This window comes from Lissotriton helveticus, chromosome 11 (genome assembly GCF_964261635.1).
Source record: "Lissotriton helveticus chromosome 11, aLisHel1.1, whole genome shotgun sequence".
Lineage (NCBI taxonomy): Eukaryota > Metazoa > Chordata > Amphibia > Caudata > Salamandridae > Lissotriton > Lissotriton helveticus.
In genome coordinates this window covers 778,826,608-778,845,004 of record NC_136072.1, presented here as the reverse complement: position 1 = coordinate 778,845,004, position 18,397 = coordinate 778,826,608, and the positions used below count along the sequence as shown (strand labels likewise).

Genomic DNA, 18,397 nt, shown 5'->3' with positions numbered 1-18,397 from the left:
ATCCAACACCGGTCCAGCCGCGGTAACCTTCTGTGAATGTTACCTGACCTTCTAGGCGCTACAATCCTGACTTTAGAGCGGTAGCGACCGATGCAGCACCGTTCCGGCAGGCAGAAAGCAGTTGGCCACCTCTGGTGGAGGCATTGATGGCCCCGGCATGTAGGAGCACTCGGGCCACGACCCCCCCAGACTCCCCCACCGCCACCCCCCAGGAGCCACCATGGACGGCCGGCTGAACGTCACCCCAGAGGCGCTGACCCGCCTGCTCCTCGAGCACAACATGACCCGCCAGGAGTTCATCGCGGCGTACGGCATCAAGCCACTGGTCTACATCCCCGAGCTGCCCCCTGGCGCCAAGGTGGTCTTTCTTGTTCTTTACATCTTCATCTTCGCCCTGGCGCTCCTGGGCAACAGCCTGGTGGTCTTCATCATCGTGCGCAAGAAGGCCATGCGGACGGCCACCAACATGTTCATCTGCTCCCTGGCGGCCAGCGACCTGCTGGTCACCTTCTTCTGCATCCCCTTCACCCTGCTCCAGAACATCTCCTCCGAGTGGCTGGGAGGTGAGTGCGGGCTCGTCAAGCGCTGCGCGCTGGGCTTCGAGCTGTTTCTAAGCGCTCCTAACTCTGACAATAAAAAACGAGGGCATTGAGAGATTGTGAGCCTGACTCCTCTAGCGCTTCGTGGGCTGTTTCTAAGTGGCCACAACTCTAGCGGATACGAGAAGCTTCCCCAGAGTGATTAAGCAATTGGTTTATATAGTGATTTATGTTGGGCTTTGATCTGTTTCTAAGCGCTCGCAATTCTGACAGATGAGTGAAAGGAGCCACTGAGAGACAAAGGGGCGGGTTTATATAGTGCGTCAGGCTGGGCCTCGGTCCGCTTCTAAGCGCTCCTAATTCTACAGTAAAAGAAACATGACATGGAGAGGTTTTGGACCTAACTTTTATAGCGCTTTATCAAGTGTTTCGGTCTGTTCTTAAGTGCCCAAAGCTGTGACAGAGAAGAGAACAGTGCCATAGAGAAGTTAGGGTCTTGCTTATATAGTGCTTTACGTTGGGCTTTGCTCTGTTTCTAAGCGCTTGCAATTCTGACGGATAAGAAAAACGAGCTACTGAGTTATTAAGGGTCTGGTTTATATAGTGCTTCATGCTGGGCGTCGGTCGGTTTCTAAGCGCTCCTAATTCTGGCAGTAAAAGAAGCATGACACGGAGAGAGCATGGACTTAACTCTTATAGCGCTTTATGAAGTGTTTCGGTCTGTTTTTAAGAGAACGTAAGGGTCTGGCTTATATAGTGCTTTATGTTGGGCTTTGATCTGTTTCTAAGCGCTGGCAGGAAAGTGATACTAGCCACTGAGAGACTAAGGGCTGGGTTTATATAATGCTTCACGATATGCTTCGTCCTGATTCTAAGCGCTGCTAACACTGGTAATAAAATCATTATGACGTGGCGAGGTTATGGACGTGATTTTATAGCGCTTTTATGCTGTGTTTCCGCCTGTTCCTAAGTGCTCACAACTGTGACAGATAAGAGGACATTGTCACAGAGAAGTGAAGGGTCTGGTTTATATAGTGTTTGTGCTCGGCTTTGATCTCTTTCTAAGTCCCCCCAACTCTGGCAGATAAAGGAAATCTGCTTCTTTGAAATTAGTTTCAATTGTGCTGTGTGCTGAATTTCGGCATGTTTTTCTCGCTCCCAGCTCTGTCCGATAAGAGAACAGAGTCACAGAGAGCTGAGGGGTCTGATCTATAGTTGGGTGGTAATAGAAAGTCCTCCGATTAGTGGAAGTACCTTTAATGCTACGCACTGGTGCAGAGTCCTCTGGCAGAATCAAATCTGTAAGAGCGATGGGACCAATGCAGGATCCTCTCCTACAGGAGAACCTTCCACTGAAGGATTTTGCACTTTCTTCACAACGTCACATTTACATTCATATTAGCATCCATCTCTGAGTAAGGCCCTCAGAAACTGGCAGAAACCACACAATCTTCCAGATTCACAAACATTTGCTTTAAGCAATTTAAAAGTTCACGCAATCTCTGGGTCCAATTCACAAAGAGACTCCGCAGTGTGGCGCAATCTCCGCACGGCGCACTCTCTTCACAGCAACGTATGGAGATTCCACTACAAGTGCGGATCCTCCACCATAACTGCGGATCCTCCACCATGACTGTGTATCCTGCACCATGACTGCGGATCCTCCACCATGACTGTGTATCCTGCACCATGACTGCGGAACCTCCACTATGACTGTGGATCCTGCACCATGACTGCGGAACCTCCACCATGACTGTAGATCCTTTACTATGACTGCGGATCCTCCACCATGACTGTGGATCCTGCACCATGACTGTGGATCCTGCACCATGACTGCGGATCCTCCACCATGACTGCGGATCCTGCACCATGACTGCGGAACCTCCACTATGACTGCGGATCCTGCACCATGACTGTGGATCCTCCAACATGACTGTGGATCCTCCACCATGACTGTGGATCCTGCACCATGACTGCGGATCCTCCACCATGACTGTGGATCCTGCACCATGACTGTGGATCCTCCAACATGACTGCGGATCCTGCACCATGACTGCGGATCCTCCACCATGACTGCGGATCCTGCACCATGACTGCGGAACCTCCACTATGACTGCGGATCCTGCACCATGACTGCAGATCCTCCACCATGACTGCGGATCCTCCACCATGACTGCGGATCCTGCACCATGACTGTGAATCCTCCACCATGACTGCGGATCCTCCACCATGACTGCAGATCCTCCACCATGACTGCGGATCCTCCACCATGACTGCGGATCCTCCAACATGACTGTGGATCCTCCACCATGACTGTGGATCCTGCACCATGACTGTGGATCCTCCAACATGACTGTGGATCCTCCACCATGACTGTGGATCCTGCACCATGACTGCGGATCCTCCACCATGACTGTGGATCCTGCACCATGACTGTGGATCCTCCAACATGACTGCGGATCCTGCACCATGACTGCGGATCCTGCACCATGACTGCGGAACCTCCACTATGACTGCGGATCCTGCACCATGACTGCAGATCCTCCACCATGACTGCGGATCCTGCACCATGACTGTGGATCCTCCAACATGACTGTGGATCCTCCACCATGACTGTGGATCCTGCACCATGACTGTGGATCCTCCAACATGACTGTGGATCCTCCACCATGACTGTGGATCCTGCACCATGACTGCGGATCCTCCACCATGACTGTGGATCCTGCACCATGACTGTGGATCCTCCAACATGACTGCGGATCCTGCACCATGACTGCGGATCCTGCACCATGACTGCGGAACCTCCACTATGACTGCGGATCCTGCACCATGACTGCAGATCCTCCACCATGACTGCGGATCCTCCACCATGACTGCGGATCCTGCACCATGACTGTGAATCCTCCACCATGACTGCGGATCCTCCACCATGACTGCGGATCCTCCACCATGACTGCAGATCCTCCACCATGACTGCGGATCCTCCACCATGACTGTGGATCCTGCACCATGACTGTGGATCTTGCACCTCCACCATGACTGCGGATCATCCACCATGACTGCGGATCATCCACCATGGCTGCGGATCCTCCACCATGACTGTGGATCCTGCACTATTACTGCGGATCCTCCACCACGATTGCAGAGACTTCACCATGACTGCGGTGGATCTTTGCGGATTTGGCCCTCAGAGTCCTGCCAGATTTGATGTTATTGGCATTTGTGAGGGGCACAATCTGTCACTGTTATTGCTTTCTGTAGTCCGGAGTTGTATTAGTAAATGTTGATGAGGTTTCCATCTCTCATCAGAGTCTGATTGGGCACGTGGCGCTGTGTTGTGTTGGTTTTGTCAATGGATAGGCTCCTCTGTTGGGTGAATCTGTCAACTTCAAAGAGTTGTGCATGGTTACTCCTGTGTTTTACGGGTGAAACAGGAGGGCTGGGATGAATCGCAGAGGCATCTTATAGATATTGTTCATTTTCTTCACAAAGTTTTCCACTGGGGCAGATCTTGAGCTGCCTAAAGTTTCTTTATGCTGCTCACGTGGAACTAAAATTAAAACTTATTTGCTGAAGAGCATCTGGAGGGTACCCTGAGCATCCCAAAGATGCTTCATGCATCTCCTAAAGTGACCTAACGCACCTCATGTTATAGTAACAATCATTCCAGATTTGTAAAGTGAGACTTATCACCCCTGAGGGTATCCAGGCGCTGGGGGCCGTCAGGGAGATTAAGTAAGCTATTGCCAAAAATCACATGATGCTGAGCTGAGCTGCTGATGGCGATCGAACCGCGAGCCCCGAGCTCAGGAGTCAGCCACTCTGGCCACGGCGCCACACTTCTCTCTCTTGAACATGAGAACATGCTGAGATGCACCTGCTGGAGCTGAGTCACTCCAGGCAGTTCCTAATTTGCTACAGGCTGGACCTTTGTTAGTGTTTTCCACAGCATTCCACAGCATTTAAGTGCTGGCACCCGAACCAAAACTCAACAGACAGCTCATTCTGCACCCCTCTACCCAAACTTCAGTTTTCTCACTCACAAGTGCTTTACACACGGATTGTGACTCAGAGGCATACTCCCGCACAGTATTTAAACACTGCTTGTTGAAGGGGGTTACTGGCATTTTAGCTCCTTTCACCTTTGTGGGAGCTTAGACACAGAGGACCTCTGAATATGGAAGCCAGAATATCGAGGGAAGCAAATATCGAGGACAAAATATCGACTCCAAAATATTTAAATGCAAGTACTGATTTTTTTTATGCTTTAGCACACATATACGTACCTCATCGATCTATGTATATTTTCAAGGTATCTAAATGCGGAGTTTGGAATAACATGACGTGTATTTGTAAAGCACACATTCACCCATAGGCCTCTCGGCTCTGGATAATAGATGGTTATTGTTACCCAACTCAATGTTACTCATTTTATCGACTTCGGAAGGATGAGAGGCTTAGTGGACCCACTGGGATTTGAACTTGTGACCATGAGGTCGAATACAGGCCCCTACAGTGGACACATTAGTTCACTAAGCCACCAGGCACAGCTATACATCTATACTGCCTCTATAGGCACTCACATTTATATACATTTATATATGCGAAGATAGGTTTGGTACATATGCACTTGCCTATTTATACTTACCTTTACGATACAGTGGTAGTCGATATAGGTCAATGCGAAACTCAATATTTTGGGAGAACGCCTTTAACCTCTAGATCACAACTCCTTTTAATCCATCACTTCCTGACTGTCAAAGAGGTCGATTAGTCGATAGAGGCTCCGACTCCATCCCATGCTTGTTGGGCCAGCTTTTTCTGCAGCAAAAGACCTAGAGAACGGCCACACTGTTCACACATATTTTAGTCTCAGATTAAGGATAACTCTGTGCTTAAAGGAAAAGGGATGATTTATGTACAGCTGTTTCATTAGTATTTTTTTTAATTTGGTACAAACTGGCAGTGTATATAATATGGGCGAACTATTCACAGTGCACACAGATATGAAGTTCGTTTGAAACCACTGTGGGTGTCACAGTAGATTGTGTCACAGAAGACAGATTACTGAATTGTTCACGACCATTTTTCATTTTTGGAGACATTTCCTGGAGACAGGGAACAACGTACTGATTTACTGTGTTCTCCCACAACAGTAATCTGTAACCAGCACCACTGGAAAATGTGATTGTGCGCAGATGCTTTTCCTGCTAAAATATGAGTTTGTCACATACATCACATAATCAATCGGCAGACACATAATTTGCAGATTTCAGGAAACACTGTTTCTCGCTCAAACAGGTGAAAAGTTAGTACAATTACTACACGTGGTGTGCATTGCCATGCCAACACATTACATAAGTAAACTGCCCCTCTTCAGTTGCTGATTGCTGTAATCAACCATTTAAAAAGGAGGCAATTTTGCCCTGATAGTGCAAACGTCCCCATTTAATGGATTCGGAGAAGAGCCTTCCTCTGCAGCAGTTAAGGTCCAATGCCTGGCATCCTAAAGTACCTGCTTGTGAGATAAGTACCAAGTAAGCATGACATGTTTCATTTTGTTCTACAGAGCTGTTTTGTTCATTAAAATTCTGTTGCAGAATTATTGCAATATCTATTTTCTTGCCACATAATTTAGACAACACTTCCACATAATTTGTCTTTCCACTACAGCATAATTCCAATTGGCCTTTCTATAACTAGAAGGCTAGAATTAAGTGCCACAGATGCATCGGGTCTCTTAATGCTACTGACACATAACTATTGTCTAATTTACAGCTGGTACTCTTGTAGAGCTCTCATTCACCCATATAATGGGTTTCTTGGCACTAAGGACAGATGGCAAATGTCTGCTGTACCAAACTCACACTCTCTCACCAGAATTCAAAACTGTGACCGTGGAGTTAAATCTGCAGTGAATGCATTAACCCACTGAGCCCCAGACTCGGCTTTAGAATAGTCCCATTGATCACGTGCTCCCTTCTTGCCACCTGTCGGGGGTGAGTAAGGGATCCATTGGAGACGTCAAAACGAGGGATGGATTCAGTGTGGTTGAAGCCAAAATACCGGACTTTTGAGCAAACTCCACCAAAGATGGAGCAGTTGCCGATGGATCACCCCCGACCTGCTTCTGTCAAATTCGATTCATCTAGTGTACTCTTAGGGCTTGTAACACCGTTTATAACCCTTTTTGTATAATAAAGATGGATGTACGTTGTTACAACGCATGCTTTTAGTACGCATGCCTTTACAACGCAGGTTTTTCAACGCAAGTCGTTACAACGACTTGCGTTGGGGGGTGCTGGATAGTGAATAGTTTAATTTACTATTACAACTCCAGTCCCCGTGGATAGTAGGGAAGGTGTTGGATAGTAAATTAAACTATTACCTATCCTAGAGCGCCCCCCAGCGCAATTCGTTGTAATGACTTGCGTTGAAAAACCTGCGTTGTAAAGGCACTGCGTGGTAAAAGTTGCGTCGTAAAGGATGTTTCCCAATAAAGACATGTTCACTTGGGGACCTAGACTCAGGTTTTCAATTCGTCCATCTATGCAGGCTTGATGCCTTTGATCCCTTGGATAATGGCTTTTCAAGGATTCTGTGAATGGTCCCATAGCCCCTCCTGTGGCTGCGAAGACCAATAATGAGGTTGTATGTTCTGGACTGGCCTCGCCCATGGAATGGGATCTATAATTGTCAATGGTTAGTAGGATATTACAGGTGTATAAGTTCGATAGGGTCTGCAGTTTTTCTCTTTACCACCTCTCACAACCCAAGGGTAAAGTCTGGGGGCGCAAATACTCTCATGAGAATAACTGGTTATTTTATACTTACACCTCACCCATCCCAACGCTGGTACCCAAAGGGGTTATAACATAACACGTGTATTTGTAAAGCGCACGCTCACCCGTAGGCATTTTGGGGCTGAATAGCAGATGTTTATTGCTAACCAACTCAATGGTACTCATTTTATCGAACTCAAATGGATGATAGACTGAGTTGTCCCACCGGGATTTGTACATGTGACCATGAGGTCAAACACAGGCCCCTGCAGAGGATGCATCAGTCCACTGAGCTACCAGACCTGGCTTCTGGGTTATAAATTATGGAAGAGAAGGGGCAAATCCTGATGGGTGTTTGGACTCAGAGTAAACTCTCTAATGAAATATGAGAAACAGTGTTATCAGTAGAATGCCAAAGCCTTCTACTGCAAAAGTAATGGATTGAGAGCATTGGAAACCAACAGTGCAAGCTTCCCTCACACACACAGAGCAAATGCAGTTTGGGTAGCAGCAATGCAGGCTTTTCTTACAAACAAACCAGGTACAACATGTGCCACAGCAGTGCAAGCTTCCATCACTTGCGTAGAACAGATAAAATACAGGGCGTGTTAGTAGTGCAAGCTTCAATCACTCACATAGGACAGGTGGATGACAGGCAGCCATCATTGTGCAAGCTTCCATCATGCACATAAGACACATGCATCATAGGCAACTTCAGCGCACATTTGCCCATCACTTATACAGAACAGATACGGCACAGGCAGCTGGAGCAGCACAAACTTCAATCTCTCACATAGAACAGGAGCAGTACAGGCAGCTGCAGCCGTGCAAGCTTCAATCACTCACATAAGACACATACTGCATAGGTAGCAGCAGCACGCTAACACCCATCACTCAACTCACATAGAACTGATACAGCAAAGGCAGTTGAAGCAACGCAAGCTTCTATCACTCATGTAGAAGAAATACAACAAGAACATCTGTAGCAGCTCAAACTTTCATGACACAGATAGAAATACTGTGTCCACAACAGGAGCTCCCCTTAAACCTAAGAAGGACAGGGAATGTTATATTATAAACACAATCAAAAGTCCTACTAGGTACCACTAAAGATCCAACAAGAATTTGATAAACTTAAGCAATAGAGCTGAATACTTTCAAATAGCAAGACATCGCTCAAATACACTATTTTAAAGGAGACCATGTTTGTTGCAAATATTTTTATTCAACCAGCCTGGCAGACCATTTGGAACCCTTAATCATTCAGCCTTGGTCGCCCTCCTTCTTCTTGCCTAATATCCCCAACTAGATTGATTGCATCCATCTTCATAGAACACACTTCCTGACTTGCACGAGCCTTGCACTCCAAAATTGCTGCACTTGCAGATTGACTTAATTTTACATCTACACCCTCATTGGAAATCTGTGTTCTCCTGTGTGCTCTGAATAACATCTTGTCCTGACAGTGACCCTGAAACTGTCTTATATGGATCGAAACGCTATCAACAATATGTGGCAAAAAGACTTCACTGAAATTATGATGGCTATATATGAGCGGATCTGACTGTTGTCAACTTATTATACTTATACATGGTCCATGGAATTATTTTCAAATTAAATTTGGTTGGCCACTTTTGTCTACTACCTTGTTTCAGATCACTTTACCGGACTGTCTTGGTTTGTTGTCTTTGTCACCTGTACTGTGTGATCACCTCATTCGCAGTGCTCTATAGTTACATGTAGGCCTCATGTGAATAGTTTATGATTATCATTTTTCATTGTTTCTATAATATTTACAACAAACATGGTCTCCTTAAAAAATGTTGAACGTGAGAAATATTGCCATTAGATAGCATTCGACACTATCTCCTACATTTTTTAAACTCTTGTTCAATCTTTGATGAACCTGGTAGGGCTTTTGTTGTGTTTACAACAGATTGAGATAGAATATACACAGCTGCGGCAGCACACGTGTCCATCACTCACAGAGAATAGACACGGCAGGAGCAGCTATAAAAGTCCAAGCATCCATCACTCACAGCTCCAGCAGGGCAAATGTCCATCATTCATCTTGAACTGTTACAGTACAGCTAGCTCCAGCGATGAAGCCTTCCATCACTCACCTAAAACAGACACAGCACCTACATCTCCAGTTCTGCAAGCTTGTATCACTGACATAAAGTATATACAGGACAGGCAGCTGAAGCAGGGCAAGCATCCATTGCTTACATTAAACAGGGTGCACAGACATAATATCGACTCCAAAATATCGACTGGAAAGAATATCGAGTTTTAAATATCGTTTGGAGAAAATATTGACTAGACAGAATATCGACAGTCAAAATATCGTTTTTAAGGTAAGTGAAGTATTATCGACTGTAAATAATATAGACGGTGAAAATATCCAAGTATATAATGTAGATAGTAAACAATATAGTTTTTTCAATAATATTTAATTATTTATAGTGTTTTTATGTTATAATATATGTGAAAAGTGTCATTTTTTTAAATAATTATTTTGAATTAATAATTTTTTTAAATTATTGTGTAATTTTATTCTGTAGCGGGTTGTGGGTTTATAGGGGAATAGGGTGGGAAGTAATTTAATTATAATAAATTAAATATGTAAATTTATTAATTGGTAGTAATAATTAATTAATTGGTAATTAAATAATTATGTTAATTATTTACAATTTAATTGGTAATTAATTTAATTTAATTGATTAATTGCTAATTATGTAAATTAAAATAATGTATTTTCTGTAGCGGGTTGTGGGTTTATAGGGGAATAGGGTGGGAAGTAATTTAATTATAATAAATTAAATATGTAAATTTATTAATTGGTAGTAATAATTAATTAATTGGTAATTAAATAATATATGTTAATTATTTACAATTTAATTGGTAATTAATTTAATGTAATTGATTAATTGCTAATTATGTTAAATTAAAGGGGTATTTTTAGGGTTCAGGGTCAGTTTTCAGTTTTTGGGTAAAGGGGTATTTTTAGGGTTCAGGGTCAGTTTTCAGTTTTTCGGTAAAGGGGTATTTTTAGGGTTCAGGGTCAGTTTTCAGTTTTTGGGTAAAGGGGTATTTTTAGGGTTCAGGGTCAGTTTTCAGTTTTTGGGCAAAGGGGTATTTTTAGGGTTCAGGGTCAGTTTTCAGTTTTTGGGTAAAGGGGTATTTTTAGAGTTCAGGGTCAGTTTTCAGTTTTTGGGCAAAGGGGTATTTTTAGGGTTCAGGGTCAGTTTTCAGTTTTTGGGTAAAGGGGTATTTTTAGGGTTCAGGGTCAGGTTTCAGTTTTTGGGTAAAGGGGTATTTTTAGGGTTCAGGGTCAGTTTTCAGTTTTTGGGTAAAGGGGTATTTTTAGGGTTCAGGGTCAGTTTTGGGTTTTTGGGGTACATATACAATATTGCCTATTATTTAATTAAATTTTGTTACTATATATATATGTTTTAAGAAATATGATTAAAAAAAATATATTTTTTTATTTTCATTAATTATTTAATTATTAAAAGTTATTTTAAGTATTGTTAATTATATTTTAGTAATTAATTTTTTATATTAATGTAATTAAACATTGTTTTTAGTAAAGTCGATATTTTTAACAACAATATTTTTGTAAACGATATTTTGTACTCGATATTTTTGTACTTACCTGTTTGTAGATAGAAACTCGATATTTTGACTGTCGATATTTTCTCAACGATATTTTGGGTAGTCGATATTCTTTCAGTCGATATTCTTTCAGTGATCCATTAAACAGATTGAGCACAGGCTGTTTCTACAGCAGTGTAAATGTCCATCACCCACCTAACAGATACCACACAGGCAACTACAGCAGAGCAATGTATATTATTAAGAAAGAACGGATACAACACAGGCAGCAACAGCAGAGCAAATGTCCATTTTTAATGGTGATGAGATAGAGTACAGACAGCTGCAGCTGTGCAATGTTCCATCACTCACACCCCCAGGTACACACCGGCAACTGCAGCTGTGCAAACTTCTGTCACTCATATCAATCAGATACAGCAGCACACGTTTTATGACTCATATATAACAAATACAACAGTGACATCTGGAGCAATGTAACCTTTTGTGACACAGGTACATATACAGCACATGGAGCTGCGGCAGCGCCAGCTTCCATCACTCCCATAGCACAAATACACTATGGCCAGCCACATCGGGAAAACTTCTTTTAATCTCATCAAATAGATACAGCAGTGGCAGCTGCAGCTGCACAAACTCTTATGACTCATGTATAACAAATACAACAGGGACATCTGGAGCAATGTAAACTTTTGTGACACAGGTACATACACAGCACATGGAGCTGCAGCAGCGCCAGCTTCCATCACTCCCATAGCACAAATACAATATGGGCAGCCGCATCTGGGCACACTTCTTTTACTCATATCAAATAGATACAGAACTGGCAACTGCACAAGCTTTTATGACTCATATATAACAAATACAACAGGGACATCTAGAGCAATACAAACTAGGGTGACCAAACGTCCATATATTTCATGGACTGCCAGTTATTTGGGCCTCTTGTCTGCTGTCCGTGAGGATTTCTTTCACGGACACCATTTGTCTGTAATTTTGGGCATGGCAGCAAGCTGTGCAGTTGCCCTGCGATAATAAGAGCCAGCTCACACTTCACTTTTGCTCTAGTCGCTGCAGCAGCCCCTCTCCTATCTCGCTAAGTCTGTAGACAGGCCCATTGTCATTCTGACTTTGGCTGATTATCACATAAAGAATGACAACTGGCCAAAGGCGTAGTAAAGCACCCCTATATCACCCTAAGTAGGGGTGTCACTGGGTCAGATAACAGTGTTTCTTGGCCCTTTTTGACTTTGATCTGTGGCTCTCAGGTTAGCATAAGACGGAATAACAAATACACACAGCAGAATAATCACCGTGATGCAGCTGTGGGGAGGAGGCTAAAGGGTGCCAAAGTAGCCAAAAGCGGCGACAGAAAGAGAAATTATTATAATGGTAAATCCGAAAGAAGTACAATTCAAATGGAGTTAAAAAGCAAACGAAGAATAGAATGAAAATAATGAAAGAAATCTGGAAAGATATAAGAGAAAGATTTTGATTTAACAATAAAAGGAAGGACAAGAGGATGAAAAAAGAAACAAAAAATGAATGTGAAATATGGCAATATTAAAAGAAAATGAAATATGAATTTAAACAATAGAGAGAGACTGAGAGACTAAATAAAGGTATGCACATGCAGAAAGAGGGAAAGAGGAATACATGGAGGATATAAAGAAGAAAGTAGAGCAAATGGAGAACAAAGGTGGATAGAAAGGACAGGATGAAAGAAGAACATAAGGAAAGAAAGTAAATGAAAAGACGAGCAGAATAAATGAAAGACGCCAATATAGGTTGATGCAGTTTTTAACCAAGTTTCTCTCCTGCTGTAAAAAACATAATTTTGCATTATTTTATGCAAATTTTCATCAGGGGAACCATTTTCACTGAATTCAAAAGGAAAGTCCAAGATCGCTCACTTTGATTCCCCTTTATTTAGTGCCATATAAAGCGGGGGTATAATAGTTTTCTGGCTACTCCCTTGCAATGGGTCCTTGTGTAATTACAGCATGTGGCGTGCCTTCCCCTGCATAGGCCATGGGCACAACATGCTGCTTTTTTGGAGGAGCCTTGTTGGAGGGCTATCAATGTCAAAATCAATGGGTGTTGAAGTGGAACGCCAACCGCAATACCCATTGCCCTCCCTTTTCATGCTAAGTACAACGTGAAAGGGTTCCTTATTTGCAAGGCTGCATTAAGTCACATTCAGTGGCTTAATGCAGCCTTGTAAATAAGGCGAAATACATATCGCCATAGGAACGTCACTAAAAGTGACATTCCTGTGGTGTTAGGGGCTTGTAAATATGCCCCAGAGTTTTAATTGGGTCAACACAATCAAGACACTTTACTTGGTGATGTTCAAATGATTCATCTTTGCGGAAACCACATTTCGGCACATTACTGTTTGTGCACTACATAGTTTTATCAGTAAAACTGCATGTTGGTTTTGCTGCCATTTCACTGGAAAATGTTCTGCATTTAAAGGCAGTGCCTTCTTCTGACCTAGAGCAATGCCTCACCAATCAGAAGGGGGACCCCTGAAGGTGAATGATAGGCAGGTGAAGCAGGGGAAAAAACAACTACACTACTACTGAGTGTTGTTTGATTGAATGCTCTGTGTGGGACCCATATGCATATGTTGTTTATTATGTATTTTTATGTGTTTCATTCTGTGAACTTTGACAAAATGTAATGAATTATAAGAATGACAATAATAACAAATATACATTTTGTAATGATGTTATCCTTGGAATTATTCTGATTATGCCCCCTGTCAGCCCCGTGTTGTCTAATATTGTTTGACCCGACTTGGGCATTATATATATCCTATATATAGGCAGGTTGATTTCCTCAGTAGTACTACAGTAATGCCTTAACAACGTATACAGTTTCTAGTCTGCAGCACACCTCTGTGCATCAATGAGGATCTGCAGTTTACAGTTCATAGAAATGAAATGGCCCAATCAGTATAGTATTTTCCATATACACGTAAAATAAGGAGGGCTAATATATGGCTAGCAAGGGCATTATTTAGTAATGTCAACTCCTATCTAACCGTTCTGGCCCACAATAATACCACAACACTCAGCAGTGTGCCATCAATTATAGCCCATGCAGACAGGTTAATAACTCTGTTTTCTTGCTTAATGCTCTTATCCTCACACAAGACCTGTCCACTATGGGTCTTATCCATCACCCAGTACTGTCCCAGCCCCTAAACCAGATGCTAGTGACAAAGTCCATCTGAGCAGATCTTCCCGACCCCTTCTCTCACTAAGCATGCCTGCTCAGGACCATGAACTATAAACAAAATATCATACTGGACAAGTCTAGTGCAGTAACCATATAAATAGATCATGATCACAGGAAATATCACAAAAAGACCTGCACAGTTGCTCAACGTTGCACGGATACCAAAAAGTGAAGTGCACTATTTTCTCAACCTAATATAAACTTATTTTGGTTGTCTATTTACTTACTTATATACTACTGTGCGACCTCCTCTGATGTGTCTGTAAAACGTACCTTTTGTCCCAGATTTTTGTCCTGAATTTCGATCTTCTGTCCTGAATCTTTGTCCTGAATTTTGATCCACTATCCTGAATTTTCACAGTCACTTTCCTGAATTTGCGCCTACGCCAGTTAGTCACCCTAATGCAAACATTCATGACACAGGTACATATACAGCACATGGAGCTTCCATCACTCCCATAGCACAAATACAGTATGGGCAGCCGCATCTGGGCAAACTTCTTTCACTCTCATCAAATTGATACAACACCGACTGCAAGCTGCACATCTTCCATCACTCATGTAGAACAGATTAGGCATGGGTAGTCACATCTTAACAATTGTCTATCACTCATACAGAACCAATAAAGTATGGGTAAGCAATACAGCACAGATAAGCACTGATCACGTGTACAGAGCAGGTACAGCATGGGTAGATGCACCACTGCAAGCATCCAACATACAGTGCAGGTAGCTGCAAGATGGCTGGTACTAATCACTGCTACAGAACAAATACAGCAAGGTAAATGTAGCAGGTGTTCACCACACCCATCACAGATCAAACGTCTCTCAGACATAGAACTTGTAAACCCCAGAAGCAGCAGAGCGTTTTCCCTTACACATTGTACTGGTGCATAAAAGCAGCAACCATGCCAGCTTCCCTCACACAGGCCAGGCACAGTGCAGTAATGGGAGCAGGTATGCAAGCAGAGGTCTCCTGCAGCAACATTCCGGTTAGCAGCAGCACAAGCTTCCTCCCTCATACACCCAGGTAACTCCCTCACACAGAGCAGTAACCACACATTAATTTGGAAGTGCACAGTCTTAGCTCACACAGGACAGATACAGTACTGTACTTGCAGTGGGCATGCACAATTAACTTACACACAGTGCAGAAAGCAGAAGAGCAGCACAAGCTTCCCAACCCCCGCACCCCCATTGTGCATCATGAACAGCACATCACTGTTAGCTTTAGAGCAGACCTCCCTCTGGCACACAGTACTGCACAAGCAGTAGCAGTGCAAGCTTTCCTCAAGCACCGACCAGATACTGTACAATGCTGACAGTAGCCATGCAAGGTTAAGCTACCCAAACTGTAAAGAAGACAACAGCGGTGCAAGTTTCACATACACACAAACCCGCACTCACACATGACCATCAACACACAAACACTTACTTTCCCCACAGCATAGCATAGGCTGCTGCAGTGCAAGTTTCATTTTCACACAGAAAACAACACAAGCAGAATAGTGCAAGGTTTTCTCTCTTGCAACATTCCACATGTCGAGCAGTCACTTCCAAACTTCCATCACTCACAACAAAGCGGGGTTGGGGAGCCCAAATTCTCAAGTCTACTTGCCTTTGTACCTTCCTCCAAATCCCCAGTCTCTCCATTTCAAGTACTTTCATGCTCATTCCTCCTCTTACCTCCTCACCACACTTCGCATCATTTATTTTCTTTCAGTCTACAACAAAGACTTCAGAAAACAAATTGCCTAATTCATCACTTCAGTCCCCACTGCTCATCCTCCCAGTGCCTTCCTCTGGTCTTAACCCATTTACCGCGGCAGGCATTCCGCCACGGTGCTGGCGTTCTATTGCGCGGGTGGGGCTGCGTCGGCCAACGGTCGTGCGCAGCACCCACGAGGTAGTGCTCGCGTCGGCCGTTGGCCAACACGAGCACGGAAGAAGTTAATCTCCCCAAAGATCATAACATAAAATGTATGGAGACCCTATTATTGACTTCTTCAGTAGTCTAGACTTCATACACCTCACCTTGGGCCTAGCACATGACAAGACTGATATCAAGATAGACATTCTCACTGACCCCACTTCATCTAGACCCGGAGAACGCATGGACGCCACTGGAGGTACGTCTGTGTCACCCGCAGCTGGGGCATTCATGGAACCTGGGCTTGTCTTTCTGCTTTCCCCCTCATCTGCTGTGTGGCGACGGTAAGAGGTGCGGGTGCTGTTGCGGCCCTTTCACCCACAGTGGCTGTGATCAGCCGTGTGATGTCATCCTGGCTGCGAGTCCTCATGGCCCTGGACTACTGTACATGTCTGGGGTGAAGGAATCCAGCGCCTCAGCTATGGAAGACCCCGCACTGCGTATGCTTGCCTGATACCAGCGGGTGAACATCCTGGAGCTGCAAAGTGGGAGCCAGCACAGAGAAGTTGATCTGAGGGAGTTTTTCACCTCCCTGCCCCCACCTCCGAACCTCACTGATTCATTGTGACTCAGGGCAGTGTAGGTACAATGCGGTAATTTACCTCCTAAGCGCTCATAACCCCCGGGGGCTAAGTGGCACATTCCACGCCAAACATTGCTTACCTGAGGGGACAACTTGCTTGAAGTGGTCCCTGGAGTTCTCCTTGGTATGTGCCCTGCAGTTTAAACTCATGCCTCAAGATCATCTGTTCTACGGCACCATTACATCTCTGCTGCCTGGGTCTGCGCGGACTGCGCCTGAGACGGCAACAAATGGTGCATAGCACAACAAGACCTGAGTACTGATCTGTATGTCGGGACATCCGTACAAAGGTTGCTGCCGGCTGCACAATACTTGAGACTACCCCGGCACCCATGATTGCTGTACTATTACCCAGTGCTCTCCAGCCCCCTGCAATATTGCCTCAAGATACTATCTCCATATTGCTGGATGCTTACTCCAACCCCACTGGGCAATACAATGGGGCACATTAAAATGCCAAACTGGCCCTGCAGCACAAGAGCGTGTCATAGCATAGTAACTCTGATGATACCTCTATTCATACCACTGAGGACTGCATTCCACCCGCAGACCTGCCCCTCCTCCCCAAAGCTAAACTGGACATAATTTTACAGGAAGTCTGAGATTCTAGATTTGCCATCAAACATTGTATTGAGGACCTTTATGAGATGATAACCATAACCTCTCAGAGAAAGTGCAGACAGCATGAAAATACATTGGCCTGGCTGCCCCCCCAACAGGCCTCACATTCTACTATGATCACAGAACTTCAGAAACTGGGGACAGTGATGCAAGAGAGGGCTGCACATGTCGAATTAAAGTGCACATAGTGGGAATGCCGGAGGGAGTGGAGAGCACCAACCCCATGCTGTTTATTGAGCAATGGCTCCAATCGACCATAGCCCCCCAAGGGCTCTCTGCCCTGTTCACTGTGGAGTGCATCCATAGGGTGCTGACCAGGCGACCCCCACCCGGAGCACCTCCACGTCCCATGATTGCACGAATCCTCAACTACAGAGACCATGATATGCTCCTTCAAAAAGCCAGAGCAAAGGCCCCCAAAGCAATGGATAATGCCATGATATCACTGTTCCCTGATTACACACGTGAAGAGCAGAATCGCCGAGCTTCCTTCCAGGCAGACAAGCGTCAATTACAAGTTAAGGTACTCACATATACCTTAATATATCAAGCTAAACTGAAAGTACTACACAATCAAACCACCATATTCTTTGAATCACCACCTGCAGTGTGGGACTGGCTCGAGCAACAATACCCCAATGTGCAATGCCCTTCCTCGTCAGACCTCCCTCAGAAGAATACACTGCACCCCTTCAATGGCAGCGGCGCAGAGCAACCAGGCCAAGATCCTCTGTGGCGATACCATTGCTGCAGCAGGCCTTGGAAGGTCATAGAGCTGTCTTGGCAACAATGTCCTTAATGCGATCGCAATACCATCCACCTTCCTACAACTCCTTGGTGAGTTATGCCTCAAACATGGACTCGATCTGCAGTATGGCTATTTTTCCACCAGTGACACCACAGACTGCAGATATAGTGAACGAACAACTACTGAGACTGGAGATGCTGTATTACCCATGATGCAGCATTGGGTGATTGTATTAGATAACTTTGGCGCTGAGTTCTCCTCTTCTGTCTTCCTCTCCTCTCATCTTCTTTCCCACTGCACCCTCTTCCTTCGTCCTCCCCTTAATTCACCCTA

At 44.4% G+C, this 18,397-nt stretch overlaps 1 protein-coding gene across 1 annotated transcript in view; it reads left to right on the top strand.

Moving 5' to 3' along the window:
- Positions 1-220: 220 nt before the first annotated feature.
- Positions 221-18,397, top strand: part of LOC144791167 (pyroglutamylated RF-amide peptide receptor-like) — a 1,198,913-nt gene continuing 1,180,736 nt past the window's right edge. Inside the window, exon 1 of the mRNA XM_078665819.1 lies at positions 221-563. Coding sequence (XP_078521945.1) covers positions 221-563 — 343 coding nt within the window. The remainder of the gene's footprint in view (positions 564-18,397) is intronic.